At 43.1% G+C, this 17,880-nt stretch overlaps 1 protein-coding gene across 1 annotated transcript in view; it reads left to right on the top strand.

Moving 5' to 3' along the window:
• Window positions 1-17,880, top strand: part of PYGB (glycogen phosphorylase B) — a 58,071-nt gene that overhangs the window by 21,267 nt on the left and 18,924 nt on the right. The window contains exons 3-9 of the mRNA XM_067463198.1: window positions 6,540-6,618; window positions 7,001-7,104; window positions 9,592-9,723; window positions 13,825-13,936; window positions 14,232-14,314; window positions 16,469-16,612; window positions 17,053-17,145. Of these exons, the coding sequence (XP_067319299.1) occupies window positions 6,540-6,618; window positions 7,001-7,104; window positions 9,592-9,723; window positions 13,825-13,936; window positions 14,232-14,314; window positions 16,469-16,612; window positions 17,053-17,145 (747 nt within the window). The remainder of the gene's footprint in view (window positions 1-6,539; window positions 6,619-7,000; window positions 7,105-9,591; window positions 9,724-13,824; window positions 13,937-14,231; window positions 14,315-16,468; window positions 16,613-17,052; window positions 17,146-17,880) is intronic.

Raw genomic sequence — 17,880 nt, forward strand, 5'->3', positions numbered from 1 at the left:
ATTGGCTACTCTTGATCTCATCCTAACAAATGCGGAGGACCTGATCGATGCGGTCGAAGTGGAAGGATCCTTAGGGGCAAGTGACCATGTGCTCCTGCAATTTGAGGTACAAAGGAAGGCCGAAACTAAGACAAGTCAAACCCGCATTTTGGACTTTAGGAGAGCTGATTTCCAAAAAATGAAGGAAACGCTGAGCAGCATTCCGTGGACACAGATACTAAAAGACAAGGGAGCTACGGATGGATGGGAATTTCTCAAGAGTGAAATACTCAAGGCGCAATTGCAAACCGTGCCAACAAAGAGAAAAAATAGGACAAGTGCAAAGAAGCCAGAATGGATGTCCAAAGAACTTCTAACTGTGCTGAGACACAAAAGAGACATGCACAAGAAGTGGAAAAAGGGAGAAATCACCAAAGAAGAATTCAAACAAATAGCCAACACCTGTAGGGAAAAGGTCCGCAAGGCTAAAGCAAAAAACGAGCTCAGACTTGCCAGGGACATTAAAAACAATAAAAAGGGCTTCTATTCTTATGTCAGTAGAAAAAGGAAAAACAAGGAGGCGATAGGACCTCTTCGAGGAGAAGATGGGGCAATGCTGACAGGGGATAGGGAAAAGGCAGAACTACTTAATGCCTTCTTTGCCTCGGTCTTCTCACAAAAAGAGAGTCTTCAACCTCAGCAAGATGGAGTGGATGAGGGATTGGAGGACATCCAACCCCAAATTGGGAAAGAAGTCGTCCAGGAATACCTGGCCGCTCTTAATGAGTTCAAGTCCCCAGGGCCAGATCAACTACACCCCAGAGTATTGAAGGAACTAGCGGAAGTCATTTCGGAACCATTGGCAACCATCTTTGAGAGTTCTTGGAGAACGGGAGAAGTTCCAGCAGATTGGAGGAGGGCCAATGTGGTCCCAATCTTCAAGAAGGGAAAAAAGGACGACCCAAACAACTACCGTCCGGTCAGCCTCACGTCGATACCGGGCAAGATTCTGGAAAAGATTGTTAAGGAAGTGGTCTGCAAACACTTAGAAACAAATGCAGTCATCGCTAATAGTCAACATGGATTTATCAAAAACAAGTCATGCCAGACTAATCTGATCTCTTTCTTCGATAGAGCTACAAGCTGGGTAGATGCGGGGAATGCCGTGGATGTAGCGTACCTGGATTTCAGTAAGGCCTTCGACAAGGTCCCCCATGACCTTCTGGCAAGGAAACTAGTCCAATGTGGGCTAGGCAAAACTACGGTGAGGTGGATCTGTAATTGGTTAAGTGGACGAACACAGAGAGTGCTCACTAATGCTTCCTCTTCATCTTGGAAAGAAGTGACGAGCGGAGTGCCGCAGGGCTCCGTCCTGGGCCCGGTCCTGTTCAACATCTTTATTAATGACTTAGATGAAGGGCTAGAAGGCATGATCATCAAGTTTGCAGACGACACCAAATTGGGAGGGATAGCCAATAGTCCAGAGGACAGGAGCAGGATTCAAAACGATCTTGACAGATTAGAGAGATGGGCCAAAACTAACAAAATGAAGTTCAACAGTGACAAATGCAAGATACTCCACTTTGGCAGAAAAAATGAAATGCAAAGATACAGAATGGGGGACGCCTGGCTCGAGAGCAGTACGTGTGAAAAAGATCTTGGAGTCCTCGTGGACAACAAGTTAAACATGAGCCAACAATGTGATGTGGCGGCAAAAAAAGCCAATGGGATTTTGGCCTGCATCAATAGGAGCATAGTGTCTAGATCTAAGGAAGTAATGCTACCCCTCTATTCTGCTTTGGTTAGACCACATCTGGAATATTGTGTCCAATTCTGGGCACCACAATTCAAGAGAGATGTTGACAAGCTGGAAAGTGTCCAGAGGAGGGCGACTAAAATGATCAAGGGTCTGGAGAACAAGCCCTATGAGGAGCGGCTTAGGGAACTGGGCATGTTTAGCCTGAAGAAGAGAAGGCTGAGAGGAGATATGATAGCCATGTATAAATATGTGAGAGGAAGCCACAGGGAGGAGGGAGCAAGCTTGTTTTCTGCTTCCTTGGAGACTAGGACGCGGAACAATGGCTTCAAACTACAAGAGAGGAGATTCCATCTGAACATTAGGAAGAACTTCCTGACTGTGAGAGCCGTTCAGCAGTGGAACTCTCTGCCCCGGAGTGTGGTGGAGGCTCCTTCTTTGGAAGCTTTTAAGCAGAGGCTGGATGGCCATTTGTCAGGGGTGATTTGAATGCAATATTCCTGCTTCTTGGCAGGGGGTTGGACTGGATGGCCCATGAGGTCTCTTCCAACTCTATGATTCTATGATTCTCACCCCTGGGGGGAACTCAAAGCAGTTATTGTTTATTGAATAGGAATGGGTTTCAGACATCTCAATAGTGTATTTTTGTTTTGTTTTGTTTGTTTTGCATTGCAGGCTATGATCAGAGTTATCTCTGAATCCTGTCACTATGCAAATGCACCATTTGTCTTCTCTTGCTGCATCTGCACTGTAGAATTAATGCAAAATGACATCACTTTAGCTGCCATGGCTCAGCGCTGTGGAATCATGGGAACTGCAAATTTGCAAGGTCTTCTCTGCCAATGAGTGCTGGTGCCTCATCAAACTACAACTCCCAGGATTTCATATCAAACTACAGTGTAGATCAGGCCTGGGCAAACTTGGCCCCTCCAAGTGTTTTGGACTTCAACTCCCACAATTCCTAACAGCCTACCGGCTGTTAGGAATTGTGGGAGTTGAAGTCCAAAACACCTGGAGGGCCCAAGTTTGCCTAGGCCTGGTGTTGATGTATCCTCTGTTTCTTTTCCTCCCACTTCTTTAAACTAAGCCATACTTCTTACCTGTTCTTTGTTGAAATTTGAGTCAGAGCTTTGTCTGTTGAGAGCCTATTAGTTTTTATGCCCCACGGTTTCAATCCAATCTTCCCACACAGTTGTTTATTGCTAAAATGGCATGACTCATGGATTCCTATCCTCCTTTTGGAAAGCACTGCCAAATATTGTGTCATGGATCCTTTCCTTATTATCAGTGGCTGTAAAAGTGATATATGGTTAAGCTTGAAGATTCAGAGTTATGTGGGGCTGAGGTTGTTTTCTTTGGAAAACAATCAAGCTAAGGACATTCACAGGTGGGGGGAAAACAAAGGCAATTACATCGGTTGCCTTTGAAGCTCCAGAACACACAGCATGCAGTACAGAAGATATGTCATCTCACCGCTATGTTTTGATTTCTACTTAAAATTAAAGAAAGGAGTTATATTTCTTTGTAAGAGTATTGGTACCGGGAGAAAGAGATATACTGTCATAACTTAAATTATGCTAAAATTAGGGAGTTATGGAGGTAATACGATATCTATACAGCTGTTGCACTCCAGGACAGGAAAAACCCTCTGACTGTAAACACCACACCGTTGATTGGAAAACAATCCTTTTGTTGAAGATAATTAATAAAAAACACTTTAAAGAAATAGGTAAATCCAATTAGGTAAGAAGATAGAGCCCCCGGTGGCGCAGTGGGTTAAAGCACTGAGCTGCTGAGCTTGTTGATCGAAAGGTCGCAGGTTCGATTCCGGGGAGCGGCGTGAGCTTCCGCTGTCAGCCCTAGCTTCTGCCAACCTAGCAGTTCGAAAACATGCAAATGTGAGTAGATCAATAGGTACCGCTCCTGCGGGAAGGTAACAGCGCTCCATGCAGTCATGCCGGCCACATGACCTTGGAGGTGTCTACGGACAATGCTGGCTCTTCGGCTTAGAAATGGAGATGAGCACCACACCCCAGAGTCAGACATGACTGGACTTAATGTCAGGGGACTACCTTTACCTTTTTAAGAAGATAGAAATCCCTCCGAATCCCTCTTTGAAGGTGAGAGGGTCGGTATATAAAACCACAAAATAAATAAATAATAAATAAATAGGAGCAAAATTAGTCCAGGGTAAAGTTCAGCAAAGTCAATAAAACAAAGTCCACACTTCTCTAATATAATTCAGAAAAAAACAGGAAACATTAATCTAAGGCATGATTAGGCATTTATACATTCCAAGAGTCCAAACCATGAACAAGAATCTTCCAAGCAAAGCTTCCATGAAACAAAGGACAAGAACTACACTTGAATCCAACGATGCTTCATCTGACAATATATCCCATACTTGAAACGTTTATCCCCTTGTTAAGCTATTCCATGCACTCAGGAATTGGTTTCGCTTTACTTGAGATCCCCATATCTTTTTCTGTCGGAGCCTGGCAGAACGCCGAAGGCACTGTTCGGCCTGTCTGTTTTGACTAATTTCCTCTCACCTTTCTATTTGCTCATTAAGTCTTGCAGCTGAGCCACGCGCCCAGTTGTTTTCAAGCCCCAAATCCTGGGAACTCTCTGGTAACAATTCAGGGAGTACACTATCATCCCCACACCCTTCAGGGACATTCTCATGGGAAACTACGCTTTGCACAGGGATCTCCTGGTTCTTCCCTGCATCAGTATCATTGACCAAACCATTGCCATCTTGAGATTCATTGGCATCACTTTTTACATCCAAAGCACCCTGATCCTGAAACACAATCACAGGCTGAACTCCAACAACATTCTTCCTAATGTAGGGTGAATTTGCACTGTAGAATTAATGCAGATTGACACCTCTTTAGCAGAAAACAAACTCTTGCTGATGTAGGTGTTATTAGCAAATGCAGCTTTATGTAGCCTGTGTTTATTTTGTAATATTTTCTTTTCATATATTTTATTGTATTTCATTTTATGTATGATTTTGTGATTGCATGTTGGGTTCATTTTGCATTGTTGTAATTGTTGGGCTCGGTGTCATGTTAGCCACCCTGAGTCCCCTTGAGGAGATGGAGGCTGGGTATAAATAAAGCTTCACTATTTATTTATTTATTTATTTATTTATTTATTTGCAGTATTTATATTCCGCCCTTCTCACACCAAAGGGGACTCAGAGTAGATCACATAACACAAATATGACAAACATTCAGTGCCGTTATACACTGACAGGACAGACACAGTACTTAGATAGAGATATAGAGGCTTTCCCCATCTTCGGCGTCTTGGAGGTTGTACTCGATTCCGGCCACGGGGGTGAGGGGGTGCTGTCATTCCATCCACAAATGCCAAAGAGCCCTGTTCACAGACTTCCTCCTTTGATTGCATTGCATTCCTTATGGTGCCATTAAAATACCTCCCCGCTTAAGCGGTACCAATAATAATAATAATAATAATAATAATAATAATAATAATCCTTTATTTATACCCTGCTAACATTTCCCGAAGGACTCGGTGAGGCTTACAAGAGGCCGAGGCCCAACACATCAATAAAACAACAGCATAACAAATACAACAATAAATAAACTCATAAAACAAAGCAATAAACATTAAAACAATAGCAATAAACATTAGACAATAACACCACGATGCATTTAAAACTAAGGCCAGGCGAAATGTAATGATTAAAATTTTTTAAAATGCTGGGCATGACGGGGAAATTGATAGGTCTTTGGAGATAGGTGCAGTGTGCAGATAATCTTAAATCTCTAGTAAAGTGCATTTGGGACATGATGTTTGGAGTTTCCTATTCTGGGAAGGCACACTGGAACAACCACGTCTTCAAGCTCTTTCTAAAGACTGCCAATGTTGGGGCTTGTCTGATGTTCTTGGGGATGTCCTATTTACCTACTCACAGCTGTTTTTGATCTGCTACCCTGTTTCCCCGAAAATAAGACATCCCCTGAATATAAGACCTAGTAGAGGTTTTGCTGAATTGCTAAATATAAGGCCACCCCCGAAAGTAAGACCTATCCATGTTTTTGTTTGGAAGCATGCTCCTCCTGGTGGCCGGAAGCTGCAATACCATCCCTGCTGTGGGAGATCATTAGAGTCTCCAGACAGTGTGTGGAAGCCAGGTACTTTGCAGCCTTTATTTTTTGTGGCCCTGTGTATGAGGGCCAGTATATTTATTATATACTGACAACTACTGTACAGTATATAATACATGTTCTCTTTTTTTTGTTCAACAATAAATAAGAATTCCTCTTCATGGAAAAATAAGAAATCCCCTGAAAATAAGACCTAGCACATCTTTGGGAGCAAAAATATAATATAAGACACTGTCTTATTTTCAGGGAAACAGAGTAGGTGGGCAGTGAACTGGGCTGAATGTTGAGCACTCATTCTCGACCCGGGCTTCAAACTGCGAACCTTTCGTTTAGCAAGATTTGTTGCAGCTGGTGGTTAACCTGCTGTGCTAAAACCCGGTCCAGTGTTGTAGAATTGCAGGAGTTGTAGTTTTACAAAGTCTTTAGCCTTTGCTGCCCAAGAGGGCTGGTGCTTCATCTAGCTACACTTCCTGTGATCCCATCTTATTGAACTATGCAATTAAAAGTGGTATTAAACTGAATTAATTCAGCAATGTAGATACACCCATAATTGAATTTCCTTCTGGACACAGTGTGTTGGAATCTGGAGTAGACTCACTTAAATCAGTGTGACTGTGGCTAGGAATGATGTGGTTTTTTTGTTTTTGTTTTACTTTTCTCAATAGCTTGGTCTAGATCTGGAAGAACTGGAGGAAATTGAGGAAGATGCCGGCCTGGGCAATGGAGGACTCGGTCGACTGGCAGGTAAGCAGGGAATTTTGGTACAACCATCATATCTTGCTTTATGGTACTTGCTTTTCATTCAGCTTTCCACTTATACATGAGTATATACCAGGCATGGGCAAACTTCAGCCCTCCAGGTGTTTTGGACTCCAACTCCCACAATTCCTAACAGCCTACCGGCTGTTAGGAATTGTGGGAGTTGGAGTCCAAAACACCTGGAGGGCCGAAGTTTGCCCACGCCTGGTATAGATGCACTCCAGGACTTCACCCCTCTTAATCTGGTTTGTTCATCCTATTCCCTCTGAACAGAGTTTCTGGCAAGCAAAGTAATTTTCTTCTTTTTTGAGTGATGTTTATTTCTGACTACTAATTTAAACAAAATCTTGGTTGCTTGCCATTTCAGCTTGCTTTCTGGACTCTATGGCAACGCTGGGACTGGGAGCCTACGGCTATGGGATCCGCTACGAGTTTGGCATCTTTAATCAGAAGGTTGTTGATGGTTGGCAGGTGGGTTGGCGAGGAAAAGATCATTCCATATTTGATTGCCTCTCCTTTTTCAACTGCTCCCAGAGATAACTATGCTCAGGAGAAGGTTGTGATAGCCGAAGAAGCTTTGCTAATCAGACGCTTAGAATAATATTGATCTGTTCCAATTCTGATCGAACTGGCACTTGATTTCTGCCTGGGTTTGGGGATAAGTATTGAGATGGTGTGGAATGAACCATGGATGCAACATTATGATGTTGACCCTTCATAGAAGCAAGCAGACAATTCCCGTATAGCAATCAATGACAATAGTCTTGCGTAGGTTAGAGGTAAACATGCACAGCTCATACACATACACAGTGTTGTTGGCCAGAGCAGCCTTTTACAATTTGGTGCCCTCCAGGTATCTTGGACTATAGCTCCCACCATCCATTAATATGTCTAGTGGAAACACTGGAGGGGGCCTTCTCAGTTGTTGCTCCATAAGCTGAAACTCCTTTCTCTGTGAATTAGACTGACAGCTTCCCTACTTTCTTTTCTCGGGGGGGGGGGGGTGTCTAGATGCTAGAATTAATGCAGTTTGACACCACTTTTACTGTCCTGGCTCAATGCTATGGAAATGTGGGAGTTGTAGTTTGGTGAGGCACCAGCGCTCTTTGGCAGATGTCTTTGGTTGGAAGTTTTTGTTGTTCATCTTTACTTCTACTGCAACAAGAGTTTGTTCAGGCTGGGCTTACCCTAGCATGCTAAACCACTGTGCTGCAGAAAAATCCTGCCGATCAAAAGGTCGACAGTTCAAGCATGAGTTGGGGTGAGCACCCACCGGTAGCCCCAGCTCACCTGCCCACCTAGCAGGTTGAAAGTAGAAATGCGAGTAGATAAATAGAGAACGCTTTTAGTGGGGAGATAATAAAGGCATCCTTAAGGACATCGATTGGAGGAAAGCTCCTCGGCATGGAAGGTGGAACAACAGCACTCCCCTGTGGCCGGAGTTGAGTAAAGCCTCCAAGATGCCAGAAATAAGATGGGAAACTGCCTTTACCTCTGTGTTGTGTCTCAGAGTAAGATTCACCTTGCTCTCTGTAATAAACCAGCCACAGTTGTGAGGTATATAGTTTATTGTGAGGTTTCCAAACAAAAGGCAGTTCATAAGCAGTGAAAAGATCAATAGTACAGGTTATAATCCAATATAATCCATATTGCCAAAGCAGGAGACTTGAAGCACAGGTTCAGTGTAAAGTCCATGAAAAAGCATGAAATGGCATGAAGCAGCCTTTCCCAAGGCCCGGAGCTGGAGCTAGCCTTAAAGCAACGTTGGAACTGACACCCAAAAATCCCCAGAGCAGAGCATATATTCACTAAACATCAAAACAATAAGCTTTTCCACCAAACTGATGATCTCAACACTTGGCCGCAATCCGTGGGCTCCGTCTTAACACCTGGGCACCTTGACCCTGGTTCTCAGCGTCTGTCTTATCACCTGCATTCCTTTCCTGTGAGAACTGCGGCCTCTCTACAGATACAGGCTGTGACTGAGAAAACTGAAAGCCAACATCATCAGCTGCACTCTCTGCACTCTCACTCTCATCCCCATCATGCTGTACTCTCATCCCCATCATGCTGTTGTTGTTGAACCACAACACTCTGCTTGTGTTGTCTGTCCTTGTTGATTGTATAATCGACATTGAATGTTTGCTGTATGTGGGTTCTGTAAGCTGCTCTGATTCCCCTGATTCTATATAAATAAAAATGTAATGTTCGTTTGTGGGATTAACAGAACTCAAAAACCACTGGGCGAATTGACGCCGCATTTGGACACAATACACTTATCAGGCCAACAAGTGACCATCACTCATAAAAACACTGAAAAATACAGCAGAGGAGACTTAAAAAGCCAAAAAACAAAAATTACATTGCAACACATGTGCAAAACCACATATATATACGCAAACACACATATACACAAATATATACACACACAAAACACATATACACAGACTGGGCCACAGCAACACGTGGCAGGGGGTGGCTAGTAAATAAATAACTTTGTACTATAACACTATGTGACACGCTCTTTGTTCCTGGGTTATAAATGTCATTTTCTAATTGGGTCTATCATTTAAAAAACATGGAAAATGTTTCCGACATCCTGCAGCACATTTTGCTATAGTTTTTCAATGAGTATCTCATTGAGTCTCAACCAATGCAACATAGTTTTAAGTTTCTGGAGTATAACAGCTACTTTCAAAGTAAGTGTCACACGGTGAAACAGGAAATGACACTTTCAAACCAGGAACAGAAGGTTTTTCAAATTTTGTTACATAGTGTTATGGGAGCCAGGCCCCAAATGGTTGGAAAGATGGATGCCAAGGGTGGGTGCCAAAGGAGTCTCTCTTGAGAGTGAATTCCACACCCACCAAAAAAGATCCGCACATTAATAGCATACTTTCTCCTGTTGGTACACCTTGACAAAGGTCTCTGTATTTAATCTCTTTCTTTCTTCTTTAGGTAGAAGAGGCTGATGACTGGCTGCGTTATGGCAATCCTTGGGAAAAAGCCCGCCCGGAGTACATGCTTCCTGTGCACTTTTATGGACGGGTGGATCACACTCCCGATGGCATTAAATGGGTTGACACTCAGGTATGTTATTGTTGTTGTTCATTCGTTCAGTTGTTTCCAACTCTTCGTGACTTCATGGACCAGCCCACGCCAGAGTTCCTTGTCGGTCGTCACCACCCCCAGCTCCTTCAAGGCCAACCCAGTCACTTCAAGGATACCATCCATCCATCTTGCCCTTGGTTGGCCCCTCTTCCTTTTTCCTTCCATTTTCCCCAGCATCATTGTCTTCTCTAAGCTTTCCTTTCTTCTCATGATGTGGCCAAAGTACTTCATCTTGGCCTCTCACTCAGGTATAGTATTCTAGAAATATGTGTGGAAGACACACATTAGGAAGAACTGAGATTGAAAGATACTTGCTTTGGGCCACAGCTCAGAGAATATCCTGAAGCCAGCAAGACTATCTGAAGTTACCCACATCTGTGGTGGACATGTAAAACCATGGATAATAGCAAACCCTATTAAAATAAAGGTCTTCTATAATAATATAATAATAATAATACACTTTATTTATATTCTGCCCTTCTCCCGTAGGGGACTCAGAGTGGGTTACAGCATTTACATACATAGGCAAACATTCAATGCCTTAACAATCACATGAGACACATAAACACAAACAAAGGCAAGGCTTCTCCTTTCATTTTCGGCTTTGGGAGGCAGTGCTCATCTCTGGCTCTGGGAGCCTGCATTGTCACCTCCTGATCATCTGGCCGGCAAGATTGCTTGGAGCATCTCTTTGCCTTTTTCCACCAAAGTGGTAACTATTTATCTACTCACATTTGCATGTTTTAGGACTGCTAGGTTGGCAGGAACTAGGACTAACAGGTGGGAGCTCACCCCGTCTTGTGGATTCGAACTGCCGACCTTCAGGTCAGCAGTTCAGCAGCATAAGCATCACCATATCCCAAGACTAGTGTAGAGTCATACTGGAGGACATAGAAAATGCCCAGAGAGCATCTATTTTGTCAGATGTGGGCCAATGAAACCATGGATAAGGGACCTGCAGATACAGGAGTCATGTTATACCTTAGTTATTTTACACTTTAGCAGTCATAGGTGTACCTAGAGGGGCAAAGTTTGCCCATACCTGCTCTAGAAAATGCCTAGAGAGGGCATATTTTGATGGATGTGGATGAATGAACCTGTGGATACTGGTGCTGCGATACAGAGGTCATGCTGTATCAGTTCAAGAATGCAATGGGGGATTGAAAGCCAAAAGCTTGGATAACCGGGTTGTTGTAAGTTTTTTTGGGCTATATGGCCATGTTATAGAGGCATTCTCTCCTGACGTTTTGCCTGCATCTATGGCAAGCATCCTCAGAGGTAGTGAGGTCTGTTGGAACTAGGAAAAAGGGTTTATATATCTGTGGATAACCCTTGTTCTCTGGCATCAGAGAAACCATTTCTAACATATTTATTTTTCACAATCTCATCACAATGCTGGAGGCAAAATGGGCTGCTGGCATCTTAGAAACAAGACGAATTAATGTTTATCATGAGTTTTTCCAAGCACAAGAGGCCTTTATTCAAAGTATGATTTTGTGCTGAAAGCCGTGCAGGCCATATTTGGGTCTCCTGTGTGCTGGAGCCCTTTCCATGTACACAATCCTTGTGGCTCTCAACCTTTGTTGCTTGGCAGCATCTAATTGACTCCAACAAAAGCATTCCTCGGAGCTACTGATTAAACAAGCAACTGTTCTTTGCTGTTGGAACATTCAGGGTTGGGAACCGGTGCCATCCTTCAGCTATTCAGAAGGGAAACATGACTAAACTCTGAATTTTCCATACATCCTTTAAAAAAACCCCTCCTAGTTACTTGGAGCAGCATGTTAGCTGCACAGCCGTCCCATGAGTCACATCAGATTTAGGCATAGCGATTTTCTCCCACTGAGTCCCTTCTTTTCATAGCAGAGATTTTCAATCAACCAAATGGTCACGCTGTACAACATTGCTTCTTTCTCTATAGTTAATCCTACAGTGTAGATGCACACCAAATGCCTATTTGAGTTGGAATATATTTTGTGCTGCTGTTTTCTTTACTTTTGATGCATCTATGCTGAGCAGTTAATGTAGTTTGGCCACTTTTGAACTGGGTTGTTGTAAGTTTTCCGGGCTCTATGGCCATGTTCCAGAAGCATTCTCTCCTGACGTTTAGCCTGGATCTATGGCAGGCATCTTCAGAGGTTGTGTGGTCTGTTGGAAGCTAGGAAAATTGGGTTTATATATCTGTGGAAGGTCTAGGGTGGGAGAAAGAACTCTTGACTGTTGGAGGTAGGTGTGAATGTTTCAATTGGCCAATTTGATTAGCATTTGATGGCCTAGCAATTTCAAAAAACTTACAACAACCCAATGATTCCAGCTATGAAAGCCTTCGACGATACACATTTGTACTGTCATGGTTCAGTGCTATGGAATCCTGAGCATGCTTTGGCAGAAGAGATCTTGCAAAGATCTTGTAAAACTACAAATCCCAACATTCCATAATATTGAGCTATGACAGTTGACGTGGCGACAAATTATATTATTTTTATTTATTTATTTATTTATTTATAGCATTTCTACCCCACTCTTCTCACCCCTGTAGGGGGACTCAGAGCGGCTAACAATGGCAACGATTAGATGCCGCAATAATTACAATAATAAAAGCAAATTAAAATCATACAATACAATACATTAGTTATCCAATCGTAAAGGCATTTCCATTATAACAACCATCTGGTCCAATTCACTCTTCAGGTGCCGTTAAATCCATTAGCCAAAAGCCTTTAGCCACAACCACGTCTTCAGTTTTCTTCTGAAAGAAAAGAGGGAGCCCGCCGATCTAATTTTGCTGGGGACCGAATTCCACAGGCGGGGGTCACCACCGAGAAGGCCCTGTCCCTCATCCCCACCAGCCGTGTTTACTTATGCAGTGGAGATTCATCCTTAGCCTTGTAGTTGCAAGAGACTCTGTGCAGCATATAGAAGAAGAAGAAGAGGAGGAAGAGGAAGAAGAAGAAGAAGTACAAGAAGTAGTAGTAGAAATAGTACTTTATTTTTCTACCCCGCCTCCATTTATTTATTTATTTATTTAGCAATTTTGTATACCGGTCTTCTCCCCTCTATTGGGGGACTCGGGCCGGTTTCCAACAATAATATCACAAAACAATCATTAAAAACATCATATAACATATTGAATTAAAACGTTAAAACAGCAAAATGCAATCACATAATAACAGTGGTCAGTCGTCATAGTGAATTCGTTGTCCGTCATTCATCGTCATCCATCCGATCACAGAAATATTGATTCACTCGTCGAAAGCCAAACCCCATAGCCAGGTTTTCACCCATTTTCTGAACGGCAGAATGGAGGGGGCAGTTCTGATCTCCAGTGGGAGAGAGTTCCAGAGTCGAGGGGCCACCACCGAGAAGGCCCTGTCCCTTGTCCCCACCAGACGCGCTTGAGAGGCCGAAGGGACTCGGGTTGGCTTACATGGGGCCATGCCCAAAATAACATACAATTAAAACAAGGCAAATAAACATTAAAACAGCATACAACCAACATCATAAACAAAATAAAACAGATATCATAAGCAACAACCAGAAATACTTCTAGTCTCATTTTAGGGGGGCTGGTGTACAAACCAGTTAGAGAATAGGCTGGTCAAAAGGTGGTTAGATCATATTGCAGCATAGGAATTGGGCAGTTGTAATAGGGTCATTTTAACTTGCAGTAATCAAATACAGGAACTTGATTTTAGGCCATGGTTAGGGACCATCTCTCAAAGGAATCATCAATCAAATGCACAACGGCACATCCATGTCTTCAGTTCCTTACGAAACATGGATAGGGAGGGTACTAGCCTGATCTCCCTGGGGAGGGAGTTCCAGAAATGAGAGGCCACCACCGAGAAGGCCCTTTCTCTCATCCCCACTAACTGTGCCTGAGACAGGGGTGGGAGTGAGAGAAGAGCTTCCCCGGAAGATCTTGGAGACTGTGTGGGCTCATGGGGGAAGATATGGTCACGAAGATAGGCAGGTTCTGAACCGTTTAGAGCTTTATAGGTATTAACCTACCTCTGTGCAGTTAAGCCAACGTTTTGACAGCTACTTATTTAGCCTGCCTTTCTCTGTTCTTTTCTATAGGTCGTCCTTGCCATGCCTTATGACACCCCGGTTCCAGGATACAAGAATAATACTGTCAATACAATGAGACTGTGGTCAGCCAAAGCACCCAACGATTTCAATCTTGAAGAATGTAAGTTCTTTTCCATTCCATGATTAGCCTTTATTTTTGGAAACTACACAACTTATGAAAGGGAACCTTCAAAAGAGGGGGTTCTCCAATGCGACTTTATGTTACAATTCGAGAAAGTTTATGTGTGTGTTTTCCCCCACTTCTACTAAGGACCTGTTCTCTTAACTCCAGTGAATGTAAAGGGGCTGACTATATATTTCAGATAGATTTTGGAAAGCCATGCAAAGGCTGCTCTGCAGAGATGTTTACTACTTTACTGATAATGTTCTCTCCCTCTCTCCCCTCTCTCATCTAGTTAATGTTGGTGATTATATCCAGGCTGTTCTTGACCGAAACTTGGCAGAAAACATCTCCAGAGTGCTGTATCCAAATGATAATGTAAGCGACTCTGTAAAATCCAGAATGGGAAATGTTATTTCTTTTGAATCCACCAGCCAATACGGTCATGTTTGCAGAGAGATTCTGGGATTGGTGGCTGAAAAGTTGCCAAATGCTGTTACAACTTCAATTTAATTTTCCTTGTATATTGCCCTGACCAATTCCTCTTTGGAGCAATATTGGCTGGAATCCAGACTTATCCAAATGCTTAGTGGAACTTCTCTGTTTTGTTTCCCAGTGGAGCTCCTTCCTCTTCTCCAAAAGTTTCTTTTGAAAGCTGGGGACTGCTCTAAAATGATGCATTATACTCAAATATGATACATGGAATTCCACCTAAACATTAGGAAGAACTTTTTAATTATATTAACTATTTATTTATCATATCAGAAGCAAACCTAGAGTACAGCTGTATGTATTTAAAAAACACAAAGTTTTAAAAACTTGTCCTCTGGTGTCACTGTAAGAAGCTCCACATTGTGCATGTGGCAGGGCTCAGACCGCATTGTAGGTGGTCTGTGGTTTGCTCTCTTCCACACTAGCATGTCATGGTCTCCACTTTGCAGCCCTATTTCTTAAGGTTGGATCTGCATCTTGTCATCCCAGAGTGCAGTCTGTTCAGTACCTTCTAGGTCATCCACTCTTCTGTGTATCCAGGAGGGATTCTCTCACCCGGTCTCAGCCACTGATTGCGGTGCTGGGTTTTAGCCTGCCACTTTTGGACTCTTGCTTGCTGAGGTGTTCCTGCAAGTATCTCTGTAGTATAATTTCTCCAGTAGTGTAGGGTGTACATATCCTGTTGTTTTTTCCATGTCAGGAGCGACTTGAGAAATGCATTGAATAGAATGCATTGAACAGGATTATATGAGTCTACACTGCCATATTTTTTTCGTGTCAGGAACGACTTGAGAAACTGCAAGTCGCTTCTGGTGTGAGGTAATTGGCCATCTGCAAGGACATTGCCTAGGGGACAACCGGATGTTTTGATGTTTTACCATCCTTATGGGAGGCTTCTCTCATGTCCTTGCATGGGGAGCTAGAGCTAACTGCGGGGGCTCATCCGCACTCTCCCCGGATTTGAACCTCTGACCTGTCGGTGTTCAGTCCTTCTGGCACAAGGGTTTACATTGTGCCATTGTAAAAAGAAAACCAAATGCTTGCTTCTTCCCAGCAAATCTGAGTGCTGTCAAGAGTCAGGCAAGGGAAAATGTTATCCATTGCATATCCTAAAGTGTGGGTAGGTAGTTGTGGTCCTTCATCTATCCTAAAACCAATTATGAGCCATAAATGGCAATTAAAGTGGTGTCAAAATGTCAGGAGAGAATGCTTCTAGAACATGGCCATATAGCCCAAAAAACCTATAACAACCCACTCAAAATACATTAATTGTACAGTGTTATAATAATAACGGCAATAACGGAGCGCAAGGAGCACACAACCCCCCGTTGCACCAGCTCCACTGGCTGCCGATTTGCTACCGGGCCCAATTCAAGGTGTTGGTATTGGCCTATAAAGCCCTAAACGGTTCCGGCCCAAGATACCTATCTGACCGCATCTCGGCCTATGAACCCACCCGGACTTTGAGATCTTCCGGGGAGGCCCTGCTCTCGATCCCGCCAGCCTCTCAAGCACGGTTGGCGGGGACGAGAGATAGGGCCTTCTCGGTGGTGGCTCCTCGGCTGTGGAACGCCCTTCCTGTAGACGTTAGGCTGGCACCATCTCTCATGACATTCCGTAGAAAGTTGAAGACCTGGATGTTTGTGCAGGCGCTTGAGTAATTCAGTGCAATTTTGGTAATTTGAACATAGGAACGGAACAATGGACGATGAATTTGGATCACGCTTGGATGTTGAGGCGATCGGGGATGGGATTTGGGATAACTGTGTATTGATGATTGCTTATTAGTTATTAATGGAAATATGTAATTTAACTGTTATTGTATATTAATTATTGCTGTTTTTTTGTCTTTGCTGTTTGGAAACCGCTGTGAGTCGCCCTCGGGCTTGAGATACAGCGGTATACAAGAATAGTAAATAAATAAATAAATAATACATTATTTGTAATATTGTTTTGCATTGTTTTGCTTTACTGGAAGCTGCTCTAATAATTAGGCTAAAGGGCAAATGGGTAACCCTTCTCCCACTCCTCGTTCTTTAGTTCTTTGAAGGGAAAGAGCTGCGTTTGAAGCAGGAATACTTTGTGGTGGCTGCCACGCTCCAGGACATCATACGGCGATTCAAGTCTTCCAAATTTGGTTGCCGTGACCCTGTGAGGACTTGCTTCGAGACCTTCCCTGATAAGGTGAATACATAACATGAAACCTGAGCCAAAAATCACAAAATGCACCATTTCAAAATCACCTCCTTTTAATTTAGAAACAGGCCAAGAAGCATTGAGACCAAGCCATTGTTGATGGAATATTAATCTCACTGTGATTAAATATGTAGTGATGATTTATTTGTATCGTTATTTCAGCACTTTTTAATAATTTTAATAATTTATTACTATAATAGTCATATTAGACTGATCATTATGTCAAGGACGTATGCCTGATACAGAACCAGTCGTCAATACCAAATATTCCTGTTAGTAGATTGGGAATTGAATTTCACTTAGTAGGATCAGTTGGTGAGGTTGAAACCATATTAGATTTGAATGTTTAGTGTCCCAGATCTTCAACTCTGGTGGATGTCAACCTGTCTTTTCTTTTTGTGCATGTGATACTGTCATTCGTTTTCCAGGTTGCCATTCAGCTGAATGACACTCACCCAGCACTCTCTATTCCTGAGCTCATGAGGATCTTCGTTGACGTGGAACATATGGAGTGGGACAAGGTGAGTTGGGGAAGGAGTGGGAAAGAGACACTTCTGTACTGCACTGGTTATTCGTACCACTTGATAGCACGAAGAAGGTCACCAAAGGTGGAACAAGATTTATTAGGACATAATATTTCATAGGAGCCCCTGGTGGCACAGCGAGTTAAACCGCTGGACTTGCTGACCACAAGGTTGACAGTTCAAATCAAGGGAGCAAGGTGAGCTCCTGCTGTTAGACCCAGCTTCTGCCAACCTAGCAGTACAAAAACATGCAAATGTGAGTAGATCAGTAGGTGCCGCTTCAACAGGAAGATAACAGCGTTCCATTCAGACATGCTGGCCACATGACCTTGGGGGTGTCTATGGACAATGCCGGCTCTTTGGCTTAGAAATTGAAATAAGCGCCACCCACTAGAGTTGGACATGACTACACTCAATGTCAGGGAGGAACCTTTATCTTTATCTTTTAAGATTTCATAGACTCTATTATTTACAATATTTATATTCCACCCTTCTCACCCTGCAAGGGACTCAGGACGGATTACAATGTACATATACATGGCAAACATTCAATGCCATAGACACACAACATATATAGACAGACACTGTTGTGATAGAGTCTGCTAGCAACGATAGTAATACTGGTAGTATTAGGAGAAGCAGGAAGACTACTCTGAATTGGCTGGCGTCTGACCTTGACAGACACACAGAGGCTATTCCAGCTTTCAGGAGGGTATTCTGGCCACCAGGGGA

The sequence above is a fragment of the Anolis sagrei genome, chromosome 1 (genome assembly GCF_037176765.1).
Source record: "Anolis sagrei isolate rAnoSag1 chromosome 1, rAnoSag1.mat, whole genome shotgun sequence".
Taxonomy (NCBI): domain Eukaryota; kingdom Metazoa; phylum Chordata; class Lepidosauria; order Squamata; family Dactyloidae; genus Anolis; species Anolis sagrei.